Source organism: Anabrus simplex, chromosome 8 (assembly GCF_040414725.1).
Source record: "Anabrus simplex isolate iqAnaSimp1 chromosome 8, ASM4041472v1, whole genome shotgun sequence".
Lineage (NCBI taxonomy): Eukaryota > Metazoa > Arthropoda > Insecta > Orthoptera > Tettigoniidae > Anabrus > Anabrus simplex.
The window spans coordinates 231,685,136-231,708,981 of NC_090272.1; the positions used below are offsets into that span (position 1 = coordinate 231,685,136).

The following is a 23,846-nucleotide window of genomic DNA, read 5'->3' on the forward strand; positions in this document are numbered from 1 at the left end:
AGAATATCTTCAAAGGGAAAGCATGGTGGAGAAACATTCTACTTCTCTCACGTGACTCCAGGTGATGTAAACAGCGCCCTCAATGACATAAAATCAAGGTCTACTGGACACGACGGAATAAACCTGTCGCTTTTAAGAAGAATTCTAGGCGTCATTCTTCCTACAATAACGCGCATTATTAACACCTCTCTTATGACGCGAATCTTTCCTGAGAACTGGAAAAATGCCATCATCCGACCCTTGCCGAAAAATAGTACCCCACAACCCTTGACGATTACTGCCCTATTAGTATCCTCCCTGTACTAGGAAAAGTACTGGAGAAACTAGCGCACAAACAAATGACAGACTATCTCTTACATCATAACTTACTCGACAGATATCAATCAGTGTTCAGATCAAACTACGGTACCAACACAGATTTGATTTGATTTGTTTATTTATCATCAACAGAGTTACTGATTCTCCAATTACAGATGATATAATACATTCAAATAATAACAATATTAACAGAACTTACTACTACCACTAATTATAAATTAGCAATATATAATATATACATATTTACAAAACACATTAGGAAGAAAAAAAGACATGAAAACAGAAAAGTGTTTATACATTTGAAATGACCTAAGGAAGGAAGTATAACTTTCAGTTACTAAATGGGCAGAACAAGATACAAGGAACACTCTGTCTATGAAGCGTCCATAAGATGTCTGCGAATTTCACTAGCTGAATAGTGAAATATATCCACTATCCCGCTAATTTCGTTCAGGGATCTTAGGGCCTGCATAAACCAAGAACTCCTGTGTGATTCCGTTCTGCACCTGGGTAAGTGAAAGGTGACAGCCTGTCTGGTATTGCGGGAAGGAACATGAATTGGTAGCAACTGGAGTAAATTGGGACAGTCAAGGAAATTACCGATACATTTGTGTATGAGACGTGCGTTGACATATCTGCGCCTAGTCCTAAGCGACTCAATACACATATTTGTACAAAACAAATCATAATCTGTCGATGACAGCTTGATACCCAAACACTTTTTACTAATCCATTTTGAGAATCTGATCTGTACTCGCTCTAAGGCATTAACTAAGTATTGCTGTGAGGGGATCCACACTTCAGAGCAGTACTCTAGACTAGATCGTATGAGCGAAAAATACAGGGTTTCCAATGGGACAACAGATTTAAAACTCTTGCAATTTCTTTTGGGGAAGCCTAACGTTTTAAATGCCTTGTTAACGATATTTAACACATGCTCATTGAAAGACGGACTATTTTGATTACTAAAAATAATACCAAGGTCGTTAATTTTATTAACACGCTTCACTTCTTGATCCCCTACATTATAATTGAATACATTAACTTGCATTTTTCTCGTGAAGGATATTGCACTGCACTTTGAAATATTTAGGGTTAAATGCCACTTTTTGCACCAATCACTAATATTATTTATATCAGACTGTAACAATTCGCAATCACTCATCTTTTCAATTACCCTGTAGATTTTAAGAACATCAGCATAGAGCAGGTAGTTGCTCGAATGGATTTGTGATGGCAGATCATTAATAAATAGAAGGAAACATAAAGGTCCCAGTAGTGAACCTTGTGGGACGCCAGACATAGGCTGATAAGGGCGAGAAATTATAGCCTCGTATTTTACTGAATACCTTCTTTCATTAAGATAGCATTTAAACCATTCAAGCAAGCTTCCATGAATGCCATATGCTGACAACTTAGTCAGAAGAGCATTATGCTACACTGAGCCGAAAGCCTTGGAAAAGTCTGTGTACACGGCATCAACCTGCTTGCAATTGTCCAGAGCGCTAGATATGAAGTGGTAGTACACAGCAAGATTGGTGGTATTTGAGCGTTTCTGGACAAACCCATGCTGGTTAATATTAATTAAACCACTGACTGCACTGTACACGGCTTTGTATACGACTCTTTCCGCTACTTTGGAAAGGAGTGAAAGAAGAACTACTGGTCTGTAATTGACAAATAAAGATCTGTCACCTTTCTTAAATACTGGAATAACATAGCCTTTCTTCCATTCCGACGGGAAATTGCCTGTACGAAGAGACCTATTGATTATCGTGGCTAGTGGGTTTGCCAGCTCCTCAGCACACTCAGGTAACACAATTCCTGGAATTTGATCTGGACCACAAGACTTCTTCGTATCCATCGACTTCAAGATGTTGCAGACTTCCGATGCCGAAGTTACTACTGATGATAAATTAATTTCCCCTAATTGTTCGGTGTGAGAATTACAGGGAACACTGGGTGGATGGAATGTTTTGAAAGTGTCAGCAAAATTATTCAGAATTTCTTTCAATGAGCTAATTTCCTTGTCTTCATTAGTCGTCATAGATGGTAGCCGCCTAGATTTTGATTTGCAATTAATAAATTTCCAAAATCCTTGTGGGTGTCTGATAATATCTTCCTCAACAGACCCGACATAATCCCTGTACTTTCTCCGCTGCATTTGTTTGTATTCCTTTCTTAGCGCCGCGAATTCGATGTAATCTGAAGGAAGTGAAGACTTTGCAGCTCGTTTCCTTGCTCTTTCCTTTGCCCGCATTTTGTCTGTAAGTTCGGAATCATACCAAGAGGGAAGACGCCCGGTCTTCATTATGCGGGAAGGTACGGCGTCCTGAAGAGCGCTGTGCAGTAAGTCATAAAACAAGTCAACTGCGGCATCAAGAGATGGGCAGGATTCGAGCAAGTTCCACGGGCAACGGGATAAGATATTTCGTAGATGGGGAAAGTCTGCTTTTGTCCAAACAAATAATGATTTTGTAGTCTGTGGTAAACGAGGAACACGGGAAATATGAAGTTTGAGCTCAAGCGCAGAATGATCTGATTGTACTAACTGTTCTGTTGCTTCACACAGGGTATTATTAGTGACTTTTTCAGACACGAAAGCAAGGTCCAGGAAGTTATTTCCTCGTGCTGGAAAACCGCAAACTTGGCGAAGGTTAAATTCGTTAGTGATCTCTAAAAGAAAGCAGGCTTCCTCGTTGACATGGGCGAGAATAGGATTAATAGATCCCGAATCGTCTGACGCCGAGGCTAATTGGCTTATATTGAAATCTCCGCACACAATAATAGTGTCATTTTGTTTTGCTACGCGATTGATTCGAGCGAGGGTTTCTCGGAAGTCTGCGAGCCGTACTTTCACCTCGTCCGGGGGCAGGTAACAGCAGACTATGTATAGCGCTCGGTCAGGGGATGGGGTGGCTTTCACAACAACACATTCCCAGTTTCCCGTTAAGTCAGGTCGTTTCACTGGACCGTACGCAGAGTTCACTGCTATTAAAACCCCACCTCCCTTGTTCTTACTAGTAATGATATTTTGCCTATCTTGGCGGAAAATAGCATAATTGTCATGCAGTATTTCACTACTGTCGATTGAAGAGCCGAGCCAGGACTCCGCTAAACACACGCAGTCGTAATGCATGTCACTCAGAGCGACATTAAAGTCCACGAGTGATTTCTTAAGACTACAGACATTCTGGTAGTAGATGCTAAGGCTGGTATTTACCTCCGGTCCTGGGTTCAGCTGGACATCGTCGGCAACTGCTAGTAGTAGTGTAAGTTTGTTCCTGAATTGCTGACTTTTGAAACATATTAATCTGAATTTAACTTGAAAAATCTGAATATCTGCATTTAAAATGGAAATTATAAAAATTAACATTCATTAAATAAAATACACACTCGTCTGACCTTGTACTCACACTTACTTGTTACCTGCTTACTTACACATACGTTATTTGAAGGGCGCCAGCTGTCACTCAGTACAGCAATAATAAAATGAGACTCTTGACTATCTCTAGGGTGTGGGGTAATAAGCTTACTTTTGACAACATACCATATAAGTTCTGGGAAAAGGAGATTGGCGTTCGGTTTCCCCATTAATTTTGAGGTTAAGATATTTTACTGTCAATGAAATGAAACTATGAATTCGTTTGATAGAACAATATATATTCTTTAAATAATATATCAAAAAATAGTGAGTCTTGTTGCGATAAAACAGATGAGAATATGAAATTATGACATTGCAACTGAAAGAAACTAGGCATGAATTTGAATTCTTCTTGACCGGACATTTAACAATTTATACGAAATATTTCCCTCACATTCACTTGACTGTACCTTCAACACTTTGAGTGTAATTACGACGTAATCCATTGCTCTGGTGTTTACTGTAGATGTGTCACGCCTAACGTGGTGATACATCCTTGCGACTGCTTCTTCTCCATATCATCTGACTTCTTTGTAAGTCAATATGGTATGACCTCTTGGCAGGTCCAGGGTTGCCCTCTCTGACTCCTTGGTAAGCCTTGCGTCCGCGTCTTCCACTAAGTGACGGACCAACCTTTTGGTGTCACTCTCTCAATGACCAATAATTAATGGCTCACTGAGTCTTCTCCATCTCTCGTTCACACTCGTTGGCTGACCACCTAAGGCCTCTTGATCTAGTAGACTACTTCACTGTACTGCATCCGTATAAGTAATGACTGACGCTACAATATGGACCCACCTTATATAGACGTTGGTTGACACAGCTACGTAATCTCCAGAAATAACAATGACATACTCCCACCTACGCGACAGATATTACATACAGTGGTGAAATAGCCCCGCGGCGACTAACTCCGTGAGCGCATATCTAAATAAATACGATGACGTAGCCATGGAGTGGCGATGACTTGGCAGAATCTCCACTGGTATAGCAATATAACAACGTCACTTCCAATCTCTGATATATACAACAATTCTCACTGTACAGGTGTTTAATGATAATCTACACATACGTATATATGCATACATCTAAGTGCAATCTTGCAAGCAACAGGCAATTGCAAAATTGAATAAAACGGATAATTACAATAATAGTAACAATATCACAGATAAAATAATAATAATACTGACATAATAATAATAATAATAATAATAATAATAATAATAATAATAATAATAATAATAATAATACAGATAAAATCATACAATAATAAAAATACAGATATCATTTTGTAACGGGATTTGAACCGTTACAGTAGGATACTCGCGTAAGGATTGATGTGTCACTGGCCGAAGGCTTGTGCTTTACACGCTGACTGGACGCCATTCTCTGCTGCTTGCCGTTAATACACAACACGTGGGCACTTATTTGCAGCTTATTATTGGAGAGTGTATCTTCCCAACAAGTTACGCCGCACTTAACATCAAAGTATACGCTAGTCGGTTCAATTTCATTCACACGCAACATCGATAAAAGCACTTGGACCACAAGAAACACGCTTATTATCAGGAACACACTTACAACACTCCTGCAACCGTCCGCCATCTTGACATGAAAGTAACTAACGACATTCAGCTAGCAATGGATAACGGACAAATGACAATTCTTATTCTTCTCGACCTTACAAAGGCATTTGACTGCGTAGACAAAGACATTTTACTAGCCAAATTAGAAATGATGAAATTTTCTAATAATGTATTATGCTGGGTACGTTCCTATCTCAGTGGACGTAAACAATGTGTGTCAGTGGGAGACAATATGTCTAGATGGCTAAATACTGAGATGGGGTAGCATAGGTTGGGGTGTTAACACCCCTTCTGTTCTCCTTATACATGAATGACCTATCAGAACAACTGACGAACTGTAAATATCACTTATACGCAGATGACATCCAATTGTATATTCATACCAAGCCGAATGACATACAAGAAGAAACCATGAAATTAAACGAAGACCTATATAACATTAACGAATGGACTAGTAGCCTGAAGGTAAACCCATTAAAATCCCAAGCCAGCATAATAGGATCTAACAACGCACATGCCAAGTTAGAAAGCATCAATATACCGGTTATCAAGATCAATGGAACATCTATAACACAGAAAGACTCCGTTAAGAACCTTGGAATAATTTTTGATAAGTATTTAAGTTGGTCAGAGCACGTAACAAACATTTTTCAACGTGTATTCGCTTCATTACACTCACTCTACAAAATGAGGGAATTTCTACCTGTCAAAACCAGGAAACTGCTCGTTCAAGGACTAATACTACCAATATTTGATTATGGTGGTGCAGTCTATAATAACATAAGTTGTTCACTTGGTTCAAAACTTCAACGGGCGCATAATGCCTGCATTAGATTCATTCTAGATGTTCGCTCCATTCCCACATCAGCCCATTCCTCCATCAGCTGTCCTGGTTAAGATTATGTGATGGACGTAAGTACCATGCTGTTTCTCTTCTGCACAAAATACTGCGAACAGGTAAACCATATTATCTGAGAATAGATTTCAACTACCTCTCTCCTTCAGGTAGAACACCCACAAGGTCATCAGTACGATCCCTGCTCCCCATCCCCACTCATCACAGTAGCACGTATAACAAGTCATTTGTACCGGGGACCATACGTTCCTGGAATTCTCTCCCGGCTGAAATTAGAGACATAAACAAACCTAAAGCTATTCAGAAGAATGTGCTGGAAATTTTACCTACATTCATATTAATTTACTCTTAGAAGCACCCGTAAATGTTAGATTATTAAGTTAAACGAATGTAAGGTTAGAAATATTACAGTTTATATTTTTTAAGATATAGTTTTAATAATAGTAAATAGCATAAATTCATTCTAAAATGATAAATTATTTTTATGATGCTTTACATTTCAGTTAAATGACATTTCACGTTAGCTCTAAATTATAATAAACTTATTTTTAATTTTAAGTAGTTATAATGTTTAGTATATTATGTATATGCAGTTGCATAATTATATGGTTTGGCATAATAGCAGGCTTCATAGCCTAAGCCCCGCCATGTACAGAAAGACATAAATAAATAAATAAATAAATAAATAAATAAATAAATAAATAAATGAAAAATGTAATAAATCCAAAATGACCAAATAGTAACGTATAATTTTAGAAAATGGCCTAAAAATAAAAATTGACAAAAATTACCTAATAAATTAGCATTTCTACAACGTGGGAACTATGATCAGTTACCAATGTCTGTTATGAACTATTAAAAGATGATATGTCATCAAAATCTTATTCCTGCATATTTGTAATGAAGTCGAGGTGTATAAGCTCGACCTCACTATGGCCGTCGCGAATGTAGACTGGCATCTTACAATCTATCATTAACAGTTTGATTGGACACATGACGTCCTGCAGCCACCGCAGACGCCAAATCGAGTTCCATAGCATTCATCTCCGGGTTAATTCGACCCAACAGTCGAACATAGCGGCCATCGTTTGCAGTTATAAAGCATTGATGGCTGATAGTTAAGGGTAAGCAGAAGGTTAAGCTCTCAACCGTACAAAAAATGTGTAAAATGCGTCAGAGGTCAATTTTTGGTCCTCTTAGCTTCAATGGTCGTAATGCCTCGACCGTGGGCATGTGAACCACATACCCGGTGAAACAAGTCCAAACATCGAAGTATTGACAGCAGTACATTTCCTAAAGAAAGAAAAGTCTTACCGCAGACGGCAGACTTTATCACAAGAACTAGGAATTTTAGGTGCTGCACCTAAATTCTTGTTCGCTATTAAAATGCCCTAAGTACCTGATTTTGCAAAGAAGACATAAAATGAATACCCTTAACTGTATTTTAGTTGCACTTCCTTGCCCCTCTTCTCAATGCAAGCTCCTTTTGCACCTTTTCTTAATGTCACTACCTTTTCCCATTTGTGTAATACTTTATTTGGCTCCTTCGCTGCATTTTTCCTAAAGAAATTAAACAAGAAAACTGAATGTTTCTTCTGTTAAGCCTGGTTCTACGTAGTTCAACAATTCGCCGCTAGCATCGTAGGCTCCCTATAATCAAATACAGTAGAGACAATACGCGACACTTACGGATTTCGCCTTGCTAAAATGGGAGACAATTCGACGGTGGCGCTCCTAGCGACTTGACCTGAACAAATCGCGCTAAATTCAAATATCAGTGGAAATGTATATACAGAAATGGATAACTAAATTACGTCTAGAAGAAAGTCTTATTGAGATATTAACTTCGAAGTTGCTAAAGCAATTCTGGATAAATGAATGAAGAATTATTTAAAAGGTTATTATTCAAAGACTGAAATTAAACACATAAACAAGATATGAAATGGGCTGCTGTGAAATGGCTTAATCTTTCATTTATCCATTACTTTTTAGCTTTAGCATTCCTGCCTGAACTTTTACGGTTGGATTTGTCTTTTTTCTCATTTAAAAACATTGTATCATCACATTAACACACTTGTCAATAAAAATATCGGCACATTCCTTACACACATGATGCAATGAATTAACATTTAAAAGCCGGACAATTTTCCTCATAACATGAAGCCTACTACCAGAAAGAAAATATATAAAATCTCGGCTTTAATCTGAGAAGAGGGATGAAAGAAAGAAAAGTATGAAAATGTTGTCGATAGTGATGCTTTGAGGAATATTTACGTACAATTAGAGTAAAAATGTAACATACCCTTGGCTGTATTGTCGAGGATTTCTAAAGTCGCTGGCCTGGAAATGATCTGAACAGATCTTATAATTCTTATATAAGGGTAACGTCCCTTCTTTCCTGTACACCTTACCCAAATCGCTTCTGTGACATTTCAAAACCCACATATCACACCTACAACAACACATCGGTATTGAAGGTTAACTGCTGCACTATAGAATAAAATATGCGTATTACATTTTATGCCAGTTAAAACATGGGTCGAGCAGGTCAGAAGATTATGAAGTACTATAAAAATCTCTGTCACTGGGAGAATATATATGCAAACACAATATTACTTACATGTTCTTGTCACGAGGAAACCTGAAGGATGACCGCGCATTTTTCTCTACTTCGTAATTACTGCAGCCAAACACAGCACATACCTTTCCCCTCATGTGGAGAGGAGATATCAAGGAATGACACACGCTACTATTTAATTACGCCAGTTCACTGAAAACGCAAAAATAACACCAAAACCTTACCACAAAAATACACGTGCTCTTATGAGAGAATCAGTACTGTTCAGGTCTATCCGCTAGAGTGAGCTCCAATAGCTGTCCCTCGATATCTCGCTCAGTGTCGCGTATTATCTCTACTGTATTTGCTATAATGCGCTAATCGGCAGCGTAAGTATGAACTTGGTGACTGTTGAACTATTACCTTACCGTTCTCCATCATCTGCCTATCTGTCGCCCTTCTTAGTATTACGTAGACGACGGTTCAGAATGCGCTTTGACTGTGTGTGGGGTCTGCCATTTGCCTATGTTGCCAGTATTAGTACGAAGTATGCTGAAACATAAAATGAACGCCGAGAAAATACGTGAGTGCCAAACAGTTTAGTGCAGATGGTATTCAGAGCGACGGGTCTGTTCTGAGGTGCAATGGTTGTGATATATCCATGAGAATTGATTAAAATCATCGACGTAATCATGTTATGCAGCATAAAGCTAGCGCAAAACATGTGATGAATAAGGAACTCAAATGTAGTAAGGGTGCTGTGTGACAACAATTCACCGGCGAGCAATGGTTTCTCCAAATCCACGAAATATATAGGGCCTATGTATGTATATTTACTGAAACAGCAAAGATATTTGTGGCATGTGCTATTCCCCTTTCCAAGCTTAACAGCCCTATTATGAAAAAGTATTTGCAGAAATATAGTGGGAAGTCTGTTCCAGATCACAGTACATTAAGAAAATCAAATCATCAGCGTCTGCGTGAAGAAAAATGACAGCAGATAAGGAAAGTAATAGATAAAAATCCGTTATTTTCTATTTTTATGAAACTAGAGAAGGCAAAACATATATATTCTAGACTAGACCTTTTAATAGCGTCCCTAGCTGGACAGCAAGTGAAACCCATGCTGTTCAAAATGTATTTTCTGAATTAAACCAACAATTCAAGATTTAATGATGCATGTATCGAGTGCGGCTAGCAATTACGGACCAATCATTTTACAAGCCATCGGCATTTGCGAACCTGAAACCTACATGTGACCTGAATTGCACTGAAATATGAATATTCATATGCAAATACATTGCATCAAGGGGTTACTAAAACGGCTCCTGCTAGGAAACAAACGTATGTTGAAAATACAGGACATCTTCTTCTAACTTATCTACCTGCGTAATGGCTGCAGTGTTTATTTGTAATAATTTCAAGATTATGAAATATCCTAAACAGGTTGTTGTGATGGATGTGAGCGAAGCACTCCAGAATATTGCAAAGCAGATACTTCAACAGAGATCACAAGGAATCCCTTCCATCTGCTCATCTCCGATCTGATTAAGCTTTGGTACAACGACTTCAGAAGGAATTAGATGTCTAATCTTATATTTAGTACCGGTTTTGCGGTGTCAAAATTCGTTCATTTAAGCACCGCATAGACAGGAGTGGAGCACCGTTGTCAATTCTCTGCTCCCGATCACAAAATGTACTGTAGTTACTTGCACACTGCTAAGGTTAAGGTCTGCAATAGACTGAAAAATATGGCAAGTTTTCTTCTAGCAAGTCTCGTCTCCAGGTTTATATTCCTGCTTTCTAGTCTGCCCTGATTCAAGAACACTGATGCTCAAGTTTTCAGTTTGGGTTGTTAAATACTCCGGGCAGAGTGATGGGAATGTTTTTGTAGGAACAATAGTACAAGCGAGTGAATATTTCTTTAGAGCGAGTTTTACATGTGCCAAGAAACCTGCGCTCTCCTTTAAAATACGATCTATTGTTTTATATAAACATAATAATAATAATAATAATAATAATAATAATAATAATAATAATAATAATAATAATGTTATTATTTTCATATCCCACTAACTACATTTACGGTTTTCGGAGACGCCGAGGTGCCGAAACAAAGTGCCGCAGGAGTTCTTGTACGTGCCAGTAAATCTACCGACACGAGGCTGAATTTTTTGCGCATCTTCAAATACGACCGAACTGAGCCAGCACCGAACCTGCCAAGCTGGGGAACCCACTCTGACTGGGAAATCGTCCAGGGAGAAGAATGAAAAACTTAATAAAGCAATTTTGATTTCACTTTATTTCACTGGAAAATGATGAAGTGAAAAATCTTTCACGAATCATGTGGATTACATGATGGGCTGCTGCGTATATAAATGTAAAAATATACAAATATTGTATATCACGAAGAATTAAAGGGGTGTAATAGGCCTCTTTGCAATCCACGCTTTGATGGCAGGAATTGCGTACACCTTGTCGGCGACAGCTTGGAGGTGCGGATATTTCCCAACCACTTTGTCGCCTGCATAGAAGTTGAGAGTTTCATGTAAGCCAGCGAAGTGAACGTCTGCCCAGGTGAGCTGCAATCAAAAGAATACAACACACACATTAAAAGTGCACATGAGCGGTTAAATTTATCCAACTAGCAATACGGACATATCGAAACCGACAATACAATTTCACTCAGAGGATATGGGTGAAATAACTTCGGAACAGGGAGATAAGTCGACATGTGATAGAACTAATTTAAAATGAAATGCTGTGTGTTTTCCGGAGAGGCCTGGTGCAGGTCTTTTGATTTGACTCCCGTAGGCGACCTGCGTGTCGTGACGAGGATGAAATGAAGATGAAGACGAACCAGGGGAATTAACCAATTAGGGTTAAAATTTCCAACCCTGCCGGTAATCGAACCCGGGACCCCTGTGACCAAAGGCAAGCACGCTAAACATTTAACCATGGAGTCGGAGGTGGTGCTGCTCTTTTTAGGCACAGGAAGTGAGCTGCATGTACATACCAGCCCACCTGCCATTCTTAAATTTCTGGTAGTACCGGGAATCGAACCCGGGCACCCGAGGACGGCAGCTAATAACACTAACTGTTACCCTACGGAGGCGGACAATTGAAAATCATCGCATTGGTTCCGGCTTTGTCTGGGAGTCATGACTGGAGAGTAATAGTGATAGCGAAAGTGACAGTCGAAGCAGCAACACCTCATCTCCACACCAGTGCCAGGTACGAGAGGTGTTACGGATCCGAGTTTGAACCTCGAGCCTGATTTATGTCAATCGAGTGAAGCGACGCGACATCGCAGTTACCTAACATATCTACCAGTTACAGTCCACAGAAGAAAATGAAACACACCGCAAATCTTGCGTACAAGAGGAAAGCTATTTATTTATGGTTAAATAGTGGGGGGGGGTTAAGAAGTGGCTTTCATTAACCACTGTTCGCAAAATTGGCATGCTGAACAGCTACAATAACTTACATGTGGAGGAACCAATTAGAATCTACGTCAGTAAGTCCCGTTGAACACAAGAAATTGATGTACAAAGTCACTTTTTTCGCTTTGCAGATACAAGAAGGTTCAAGCAGAATGTTTGCGAAGAAGACCTGCAACTGTGCACCTTGGATAGATGAAGAGAGATCTCAATAGGGCAAAGTAATTTCAGCGCATCTACTGGTTGGTTGAGATGCTTCATGGAAAAAGTTCCGAATCAAAAGTAGAAAAATCATGAAATTAGCATCCCGCGCATATCTGAAAGAAGAAAACGAAGAAGAAGAAGAAGATAAATCGCCAAGAAATGTGTGAGAATAGCTACTGAGTGACTTTTAGATTACACACCTTCTTCATTATACAATACAGATAAGAGTGGTTTCGTTCACGAACTAAAAGCGAAAAGGACTCTATTGTGTGTTGGTGAGAAACATACAGAAGCAGGTGCTCAATCAGTTAGTGCATTTACCCATTCGTACACAATTATGCCTACTGTTAGTATGACAGGTACACTTTTCCAGAAATTATTAATTGTACCACAGGAGACAACTGGAACTTTTGGTCCGACAGTTTTGAAAGAAATGCTACATTCCGAAAATATAATCCCAACAGCCACAAAATTAGTGAAAACTTGGATAAAAGAACTAAACTATTCTTTTAAAGAGGCTTTCTTCCCAATCGCAGAAGACAAGTGTTTGCTACTGCTAGATTCCCAGACTACTTATAGTGATAAATGCTGCCATGAACATATTCCCCCTCGCAAAAGTATAGAATGATGTTCCCCAGATGCCTCCCTGCACTACAGGGAAAATACAGCCCGTGGGTGAGTTTTTCACCGTTTAACAGAAAGGCCTATTATACCACCTTGTGAAGACTTCCGATTTGTGGTTTATCAGAGAAACATCACACTTTATTTAAAATGCAATCCTTCATTCATTTTCAATTTTCTCCCCTATGGTTCAAGGATATGATTCAAAAGTTATGGTTCGCAACCAATTACACAACAGAGATATCTTCAAACAAGTACGGATAGCTTGTGGCGTTTAGGTGCATATTCGTTGTGCGTGCTGCAGAAATATTTGAGTTTTATCATGCGATTAACACACCTCATTTAGATTTCATTTTCATTCCCTAACATTAAAGTGATCTGGGCGCCCAGTGACCTCCCAGTTCGTTCTGTCTCTCTCCAACACAACTGCAACTCCACTCCGCTGTACGCCGCACCACCAAGATGTAAGGGTTGTCCAGTAGCTGCATTTTTAGTACGGAATTTGAACCAAGATTTCGACAACTTCCAGTTCGAAATGGCAGTTAAATTTTTGTAGGCTACATAGCTATGTTATGGTTTCCTCATCCTCTCAGCGAAAATGCATCATCAGTTTCTTTATTAATGAAGAACAGGTTCTTCACCAGAAGATCCAAAATCATTGCCCATTTACGTTATCTATTTAATTGATTGTAATTATTGTATTATACCACTACATAAAAAGTTGCTTTTAAGAAAAGGAACATTAAGCCGGACGGTTATATCAGAAGGCTAGAACAACGGACAACAATTTGGAACACTGAACATTGCGACATTAACAAACAAAATGGAGGAGATTGTGGATAAGATGGAGAAAAGGAAAAGAGATATATTCAATCAATCAATCAATCAATCAATCAATCAATCAATCAATCAATCAATCAATCAATCAATCAATCAATCAATCAATCAATCAATCAATCAATCGATCAATCAATCAATATTGATCTGCATTTAGCACAGTCGCCCAGATGGCAGATTGCCTATCTGTTGTTTTCCTGGCTTTTTCTTAAAAGATATCAAAGAAATTGGAAATTTATTAAACATCTCCCTTTGTAACTTATTTCAGTCCCTAACTCCCCTTCATATAAATGAATATTTGCACCAATATTTCCTCTTGAATTCCAACTTTACCTTCATATTGTGATCTTTCCTACTTTTAAAGACACCGTTCAAATTTTGTTCGTCCACTAATGTCATTCCATGCCATCTCTCAACTGACAACTCGGAACATACCACTTAGTCGAGCAGCTCGTCTCCTTTCTCCCAAGTCTTCGCAGCCCAACCTTTGCAGCATTTTTGTAACTCTAATATTTTATCCCCCATCGATGGTATCTTTATCTTGTCATGGTGGTGGGGCTTGTGTGGTCAAAAGATCCTGAGAGCTATGCCGGCGGTAGCTTAGCTACTGGTAGGGCCTCCCTTGCCGGACAGGTCGAAGGTGATGATCCAGACTAAAAGGGATACCCTGGTCCTCCAGGTTGGGGGTTGGGCATAGGGTTGACAACTCTATCCCATTTAAAAAATAAACTGTTGAGAAGCCGCAAAGAGTAAGAACAAACTGGACGGATAAAATTGACAAACGACCTAGGCGAGGAAATAGTTATGGATTGGTATTAGCGACTTGGAATGTGAGAAGCCTACTCCCGCCAGGGAAAAGCAGAAAACTAGAAGAGGAACTAAGAAAGTATAATGTTGAAATCGCTGCTCTACAAGAAATTAGATGGCGGGAAATTGAGATGTTCGATTTACAGGATTATACTTTAATCAACAGTGGGAATGGCGATAACATCTGTGGAACAGGCTTTATGATATCTAAACAACTGAAGCATACCTTAATGTCTTACAAGGCAGTAAATGAAAGAATCTGTATCATGAGAATCAGGGGCCGCTTCTTCAATTATACACTTATAAGCGTACACGCACCTACGGAAGAAAAGGAGGATGAACTAAAGGATAAGTTTTATGAATAACTAGAGAAACAGTACGATGAGGCACCTAGACATGACATTAAAATAGTAATTGGGGACTTCAATGCAAAAGTGGGACAAGAGGAAGAATTTAGACCCACAATAGGAGCACAGAGTTTATATTTGGAAAGTAACAACAATGGGTTACGGCTTATTGACTTCGCTACAGCAAAGGATATGGTAATCAGTAGCACTACATTTGAGCACAAGAGAATTCATAAAGAAACTTGGGAGGCACCAGATGGGAACACCAAGAATCAAATTGACCACCTACTGATTGATAAAAGACATGCGTCAGATGTACAAGATGTGCGTACTTATAGAGGTGCAGATATAGATTCAGACCACTATTTGGTGAAAGCTAAATTGAAACAAAAGCTTGCGGTAAGAGTCAGAGGTAAAGCAGAAAGGAGGAAAGGATTTAACCAAGAACAACTTAATGATGATGCAAGGAGAAAGGAGTATGAAAGACAGGTTGAAGAAGGTTTGAAAAACCATAAAAATGCAGTAACAGTGGATGAATCATGGCGGGTGATTAAAGAAGCCATCACAAATGCAGCCCAGGAGGTACTAGGAGAAAGAAAGAAACAGCCAAAGAAGGATTGGTGTGATGAGGAAGTAAAGATAGCCTTGGAGAAAAGAAATAGAGCAACGATGATATATATGCAACGAGCAACAAGAGCTACTCACCAAACGTATGTGGAATGTAGAAGGGAAGCCAAGAATCTTTGTAGAAAAAAGAAAAGAGAAATGGAAAAAGATCTGATAAAAGAGATGCAACAAGATTATGAGCATAAGAGAAGTAGAAAGTTTTATAGAAACGTAAAGCAGAGAAAAAGTGGATTTCTACCAAGAGTAAGCTGCATACAAAATGAGGATGGGCAACTACTTGGAAATACCCAGGAAATATTAGATAGATGGGCGGAATATTTTGAGGAGGTTTTGAATCCAGTTAAAATACAAAATGAAGAATATGAATTAGAATTGCCAAATAGTGAATCTAATGAAGATGAATCTGAGGAATGCAATAGTGAACCACCCACTTTGGAGGAAGTAAAAGGTGTTCTCTTATCGATGAAGAATAATAAGTCACCAGGAGAAGATGGAATAACAGCTGAGTTGTTAAAATATGGTGGTACGGTGTTGATACAAGCATTGTATAAGATGATACTGGAAATCTGGCGAACAGAGAAATTACCAGAAGAATGGGAAACATCTTTGGTGTACCCAATTCTTAAGAAGGGAAATAAATTGAAATGTGAAAATTACAGAGGGATATCTCTGCTTTGCATAGGCTACAAGATCTTTAGCATAATAATAGCTAAGCGTCTAACACACAAAGCAGAGCAGGATCTTGGAGAATATCAGTGTGGATTTCGTGCAAACCGTTCAACAATAGATCATATCTTTACAATGAGGATCATCCTGGAGAGGTGCTATGAAAATAACATACCACTGTATCAACTGTACGTTGATTTTAAACAAGCGTACGATTCAGTGCAAAGAGGAAAACTACTCATCGAAATGAAAGCCCTTGGTTATCCTGGGAAGCTGATTAGGTTGGTAAAAACAGATTTGAGTGGAAGTAAATCTAAGGTATGCGTACAAGGGAAAGTATCGCGAACCTTCGACGTAAAAGTGGGTTTGAGGCAAGTAGATCCAATGTCTGCTGTCCTCTTCAATATTGCTTTAGAAACAGCTGTGCGTACCATCACTGCAAATCGTGAAAGGAACATATATCATAGACTAATTCAAATATTGGCATATGCAGATGATGTGGCCATTATTTCTCGTACAAAGAATGCACTTCTCGAAACCTATGAAGAATTGGAGAGGGGAGCACAGCAAATTGGCCTGGTAGTGAATAACAACAAAACTAAGTTCCTAGTGAGTTCCAGATCTAGTCAACCTCCAAATGCACTTAGGTGTGGAGAAAAGTGTTTTGAAAGGGTACAGGAATTTAGATATCTAGGCTCTCTGATTACTTCACAAAATGAAACAAAAACGGAAATAAATTCTAGACTGGCTGCAGGAAATCGATGCTATGCTGCCTTAATTCCAACATTAAGAAATAAACAAATATCCAGGAAAGCTAAGTTGACCATTTATAAGACTGTCATTAGACCCGTGGTTACATATGGAGCTGAGACCTGGGTATTAAATAAAACAGAAGAATATAGGTTAATGACACGGGAAAGAAAGGTATTGAGGAAGATTTTTGGGCCAGTTAAAACTGCACTGGGATGGTGTATTAGATCTAATCAGGAGCTTAGAGACCTGTACGAAGAGCAGGATATAGTATCTTTCATGAAGACTGCTAGAGTGCGTTGGCTAGGACATGTCCATCGAATGGAGACTACAAGAGAACCTAAGAAAGTGCTGGAGGGGCATCCAGGTGGAAGACGATGTAGAGGTAGACCAAGAAAGCGATGGATAGAAGAGGTGGAGGCTGATCTACGTACCATGGGAGTCCGGAGATGGAAGACCAAGGCAATCGACAGAGAGCTTTGGAAGAAGATTGTTGCGGAGACCAAGGTTCTGCAAGGACCGTAGCGTCAAGGAGTAAGTAAGTAAGTAAGTAAGTAAGTAAGTAAGTAAGTAAGTAAATAAGTAAGTAAGTAAGTAATATTTTATCGGAAACCACCCAGAACAAATCGAGCTGCTTTTCTTTAGATTTTTTCCAGTTCTTGAATCTAGTAATACTGGTGAGGATTCCATACACCGGTATCATACTCTAGTTGGGGTCTTACCAGAGACTTATATGCACTCTCCTTTACATCCTTACTACAACCCCAAAATACCCTCATAACCATGTGCAGAGATCTCTTCCCTTTATTTACAATCATATTTATGTGATTACCTCAGTGAAGATCTTTCCTTATATAAATACCTAGGTATTTACAATGATCTCCAAAGTTAACTTTCACCTCATCAATGCAGTAATTAAAACTGAGAGGACTTTTCCTATTTGTGAAACTCACAACCTGACTTTTAACCCCGTTTATCAACATACCATTGCCTGCTGTCCATCTCACAACATTATCGAGGTCACGTTGCCGTTGCTCACAATCTTGTAACTTATTACACTATACAGAATAACATCATCTGCAAAAGGCCTTACCTCTGAATCTACTTCTTTACTCATATCATTTATATATATATATATATATATATATATATATATAAGAAAACATAAAGGTCCAATAATACTGCCTTGAGGAATTCCCCTCCTAATTATTACAGGGTCAGATAAAGCTTCACCTACTCTAATTATCTGAGATCTACTTTCTAGAAATATAGCAACCCATTCAGTCACTCTTTTGTCTAGTCCAATTGCACTCATTTTTGCCAGTAATCTCCCATGATCCACCCTATCAAATGCTTTAGACAGGTCAATCGCGATACAGCCATTTTACCTCCTGAATCCAAGATGTCTGCCATATCTTGCTGGAATCCTACATGTTGAGCTTCAGTGGAATAACCTTTCATAAAACCGAACTGCCTTCTAACGAACCAGTTATTAATTTTCCAGACCTGTCTAATATAATCAGAAAGAATGCCTTCCCAAAGCTTACATGCAATGCATGTCAAACTGACTGGCCTGTAATTTTCAGCTTTATGTCTATTACCCTTTCCTTTATACACAGGGGCTACTACAGCAACTTCCATTCGTTTGGCATATCTCCTTCAACCAAACAATAGTCAAATAACTACTTCAGATACGGCACTATATCCCAACCCATTACCTTTAGTATATCCCCAGAAATCTTATCAATTCAGCCATTTCCTAGTTATCAATTTTGTATATTAGTGTAAAAATCGTTGTTATTATATGTAAATTTTAATACTTCTTTATCATTAGTCTCCTTCTCTATCTGGACATTATCCTTGTAACCAACAATCTTTGATTACTGCTGACTAAATACTTCTGCCTTTTGAAGATCCTCACATACACACTCCCCATGTTCATTAATTATTTCCTGGAATGTCCTTCTTGGAACCTGTCTCTGCCTTAGAGTACCTAAACATACCCTTCAATTTTTCACTATAATTTGTATGACTGCCAATTATGCATGCCATCATGTTATCCTTTGCTGCCTTCTTTGCTAGATTCAGTTTCCTAGTAAGTTAATGTTTGGCAGTGACAAGATGGAGAGGAGAAAGTAATAAAGAACTGAGGAATGGTTTCTGGTGGTACTGACGTGGAAAGGGAGAAGGAAAGGATAGTGGGTAGGAGCAGTAGTGAGAAAGGGACTGAAAGTGGAAGTTAAAGGAATAAGTGACCGAATTATGAAAATAAAATTATTTCTAAAAGAAATGGTCATGGAAGTTCATCAGGTGTATGGCCATCAGGCAGGCTGCACTCTGCAAGAGAAGGAAGCTTTTGAGGATTTCATTGCAGAAAAAGCTAAATGGCCAGTACATTTTAACCATGGGAGATTTAATGCGCACGTAGGTATGGACAGGAGTTAACCAGAAGGTTGGGGAAAGAGGAATGATGAAGGAAGGAAATTTCTGGAGTTTTACAAGAAGAGTTGGTTGATGGTAGGAAACTCATAGTTTAAGAAGAAAGAGGGCCACAAGAAAACATGGTATAGCAGGGATTGGTCACCGAAATCAGTTGCGGAAGATATGCTCTGAGATAAAGTGGAACATCACAGATGTGAACGCAATACCATCATTGACCTTAGAATATGGCCATTGGCTATTAGCAATGAATCTTCGAATACTGAAAGAAAAAAAAATGCAGAATCGCAGGAAATTTATATAAAAGTATGGAAACTGAAAGAAACCAAGGAAGAGTATCAGGTACTAACAAGGAAGAAATTACTAACTGACGAACCAAGGACAGGAGAGGAGGAAAGGGACAGATCCAAAACTACATTAGTAAAAGCTTTGGAAGCAACATGTGGAAGGGCATGTGAAAGGAAGAAATTGAATAAGACATCACTGTGGAATAATAGAGTGAGGAATGCAGCAGGGAAGGAAAAACAAGACTTTTCGGTTGTGGTTCCAAAAAAGAACACCAGAGACAAGAGAAGAATATATGAACAAACGGATGGAAGCTAAAAAGGTAGTTACAGAGAAGAGGAGGAAGCGAATGGAGAAGTGGACACAGTGATGGAAAGGCAATCGGAAAGTATTATATGGAACCGCGATAAATAAAAGGAAGTGTAGGCAGAGTGAAGTGGACAAAATTGAGGTTAAAAGTAGTAACGTAGTAGAGAAAAGGAAGGAAATTAGACTAATGTAGAAGGAATACTTCTATGACCTACTGAATGTGGTTGGATTTAGTGAAGAATATTATATTGAGGAAATTGATGGCATGTGTGATGAGAAAATGGAGGAGTTAACCTAAGCAGAAGTGGAGGAAGCTATGAATAAGATGAAACTGGGAAAAGCACCAGGAGTGGATGCGTTAAGTGTGGAGACGATAAGAGTTACAGGGGAAGTAGGTATACAGGATGATGCGGGTAGTGTGGAATGAGAAACAAGTACGGTACTAGAAGATTGGAAGAAGGGTGTGATAGAACCCATATTTAAGAAAGGAGGCAGAATAAAATGTCAGAACTACTTTGGTATATCCTTGATGTGTCACTGTGCCAAGATATATGAAAAAGTACTGGGAAAGCGAATAAGAAAGGCAATGGAAAAGTAATTCAGAAAAGAACAGTATGGTATTGGACAAGAAAGGTCCACTATTGACTTCATATTCTAAGTGGGGCAACTACAAGGACGGCACTTTGGGTATGGGGAAGATTTAGTGTTGACCTTCATGGACATAGAGAAGGCATATGACTGTGTCCGTAGAAACAAGATCTGGGGAGCTATGAGAGTAAAAGTAGTAAATGAACAGATAGTGACGTGGGTGAGATGAATGACGGAAGGGAAAGCTGTGTCAAAGTCGTAAGTGAAAGAACTGTAAGGTTTAGGTTAACGAATGATGTAAAACAAGGAAGTGCCCTCTCACTCTGCTATTTATAGTGGTGATGGATGATATAATATAGAAGGTAGCACAGACCATTGGGGAGAGAAGAATGAAAGCAGTGTTGATTGCAGATGATCTTCTAATATGGGGAAACAGTGAGAGTGACGTGCAGGGAGAGTTAAATATATGGGAAGAACTGAACGTACAATGCCATGACATTAGGAGGGGAGGAGTTGAAGAGTGCTGAAAACTTCAAATAGCTGGGAAATGTAATTGAATAAAATGCAGGAAACAGGATGGAAAGAGGAAGGTGTGCAAACGAATCCTTTAAGAGTGTGAGAGGATGAGGCGGAGATGTAAAGGAATTATCTAAAATACATATTTTGTGTGGTTTATGACGTTTGGATCAGAAACACGGATGATGGAGAGGGATAAAAGTAGAACACAAGCAGTGGAAATGAAGTTTCAAAGATGTCGAGTAGGTTTAACAAGAATGGATAGAGTAAGAAATGAGAGAGTTCGGGAAATGAGGTACCCCTACAGGAAAAGATAGAAAAATCAAGGTTGCAGTGTTATGGACATGTTAGGAGAATGGGAGAAGAAAGGATACTTAGAAATATGTTATAAATGGAGTTGAAGGGAAGGAGACCTCGAGGAAGACCGACGGACAGATGGCTGAAAGGTGTGGAGAAGAGAGAACTACACGACAGTGAGAGAAGAGAAGTGGTGGATGGAGAGGCTTATGTTCCAAGCAGACCCAGCCTGTGGTTGGAAACTGCTCCAGATGATGATAATGACCACTACATGGTTCAGTATGGATGTGAAGGAAACTAGAGCTCTCTTCAATTGCTCTTTACAAACATGAGACAGCAAATGGAGTAATGTGCTGGATCAGTGTGACAATGTGACAATGTGGTGGGAAACAACGTGAACTGGCACACACACACATATATATATATATATATGTAAGGAGACGATCTTGACAGCGACAAGTTAGGTATTGGGAAGAGTGATTTGAGAGTTACTGTTAAGTGAGTTGTTGAAAGAGAGTTACTGTGTAGTAAACTGACCGCATCTCGTGTGCCTCTTTGTGGATACAGAGTTCACGTTGTTTTCCACCACCCTGTGTACGGAGTCGGTTCAGTATGACTGTGAACCTCTCATATATTGAATTAAAATAGTAAAATATCAATACAATAAAAAATGTACCTTGCCACCAACAAAATATCCTCCGTTTTCTTTGACTCTAGCATCAAGTTTGCTGAGGAACTGTGGTACTGTCTCCTTCAGAGCAATCTCTTTTTTCTTCTGCTTGCTTGCCTCATCCGGCTCGTAGTAATATGCTACCAGAACTGGAAGAGAGAATCAACACTGCTGTTATCTGTAATGCCTCAGAGTGCATGAAGAGGGATACAATACTAATTAAACAATCGGGGCCGATGACCTTCGATGTTAGGCCCCTTTAAACAACAAGCATCATCATCAATACTAAGTAAACAATCACATGTCACAAAATACAGGATAATACTTAAGCTCCACAGAGTATCGTGAGTACATAAATATGCCCTTTATATTTTCTTCTACTAGTTCCTTCTCCTATTCATGTTTCTGTATTTCCACGTGAATTACTGTCCCTGACATGGAACGACAAGGAAGTCTCACACAGGTCACATTAAATACGTGTTTACAGTTTTGAAAAGAGAAGAGAAAGTAAGAGGAAATATGCTGAGATATGTTGGTTAGTACTTTCTGTATTAAAACTAGTATGTAATATTTACATCTTTTATCGGGTTTTAGGCAGTTAAATTCTTGATTGTAAAGCGTTGTATGCACATCATCACTAGAGTTAACATTGAAACTAATGCAACAGTTGAAAGCTCGCTGCAGTTTCATCCTTTGTTCCTTAGTTTCATTCTATAAGGTGGAATACGTCTACTGTGGCTCACACGTAGGCACTTCATAGAGCCGACAATGATTGTTTGTGCTTTCGATGGATTTGTGTGAATTTTGTTTGATCGTGCGTATTCGGTTAGTTGTTTCAAGTCAGCATTTACTTTTTGTTCGCCATGTGATAATTCGTTTATTCTGCAGTATCTATACCGTGTGATTCAGCCGCCCTTTCCAATGTAGTTTTATGCAACCCGCAATATTAATTCCGTCCTGAAAACACCTGCCCTGTCGGTATGGTCAGACACCACAACCGGATATCTCGGTATTTACCACCTCACCATTACAAGACGCCGTAATATTATACTCGCATTAAACACTGGAAGGCATGCGTGTGCCTCCTAGATCATATGAACCTGACAAACCGGGGAAACACCAAATTGATGTTGTGACCGCAGTAAACCTAATACATGCTATAAGATGCACACTGAGACGTATGGAATCGTGGCGTACTTGGTAAAAGCACGGCGGAGGGGACTTACGTGTGAGGTGGGAGGTTCGAGTCCAGAGCGAAGTTTCCATAATTCTTTCCTTTAATACGTACTGCGTGTAATGTAAGATCAATAGCCGATTTCATGCTATTTGTGTCTGAATGAATGTGTTTGAGGCCCTAAGAAGAGCCGATTAGTTAGCAAGCCGGACACATACGGACCAGAAATAATAGGAACACAACTGCTCTGGTCCGCCTCTGTGGTGTAGTGGTTAGCGTGATTAGCTGCCACCCCCAGAGGCCCGGGTTCGATTCCCGGCTCTGCCACGAAATTTGAAAATTGGTACGAGGGCTGGAGCGGGGTCCACTCAGCCTCGGGAGGTCAACTGAGTAGAGGTGGGTTCAATTCCCACCTCAGCCATCCTGGAAGTGGTTTTCCGTGGTTTCCCACTTCTCCTCCAGGCGAATGCCGGGATGGTACCTAACTTAAGGCCACGGCCGCTTCCTTCCCTCATCCTTGGCTATCCC

The 23,846-nt window shown here is 39.3% G+C and overlaps 1 protein-coding gene across 1 annotated transcript in view; it reads right to left on the reverse strand.

The window, feature by feature from the left end:
* Positions 1–11,020: 11,020 nt before the first annotated feature.
* Positions 11,021–23,846, reverse strand: part of LOC136878741 (glutathione S-transferase) — a 33,294-nt gene continuing 20,468 nt past the window's right edge. The window contains exons 3-4 of the mRNA XM_067152198.2: positions 22,151–22,293; positions 11,021–11,323 (exon numbers count right to left, since the gene is read on the reverse strand). Of these exons, the coding sequence (XP_067008299.2) occupies positions 11,156–11,323; positions 22,151–22,293 (311 nt within the window). The 3' untranslated portion in view covers positions 11,021–11,155. The remainder of the gene's footprint in view (positions 11,324–22,150; positions 22,294–23,846) is intronic.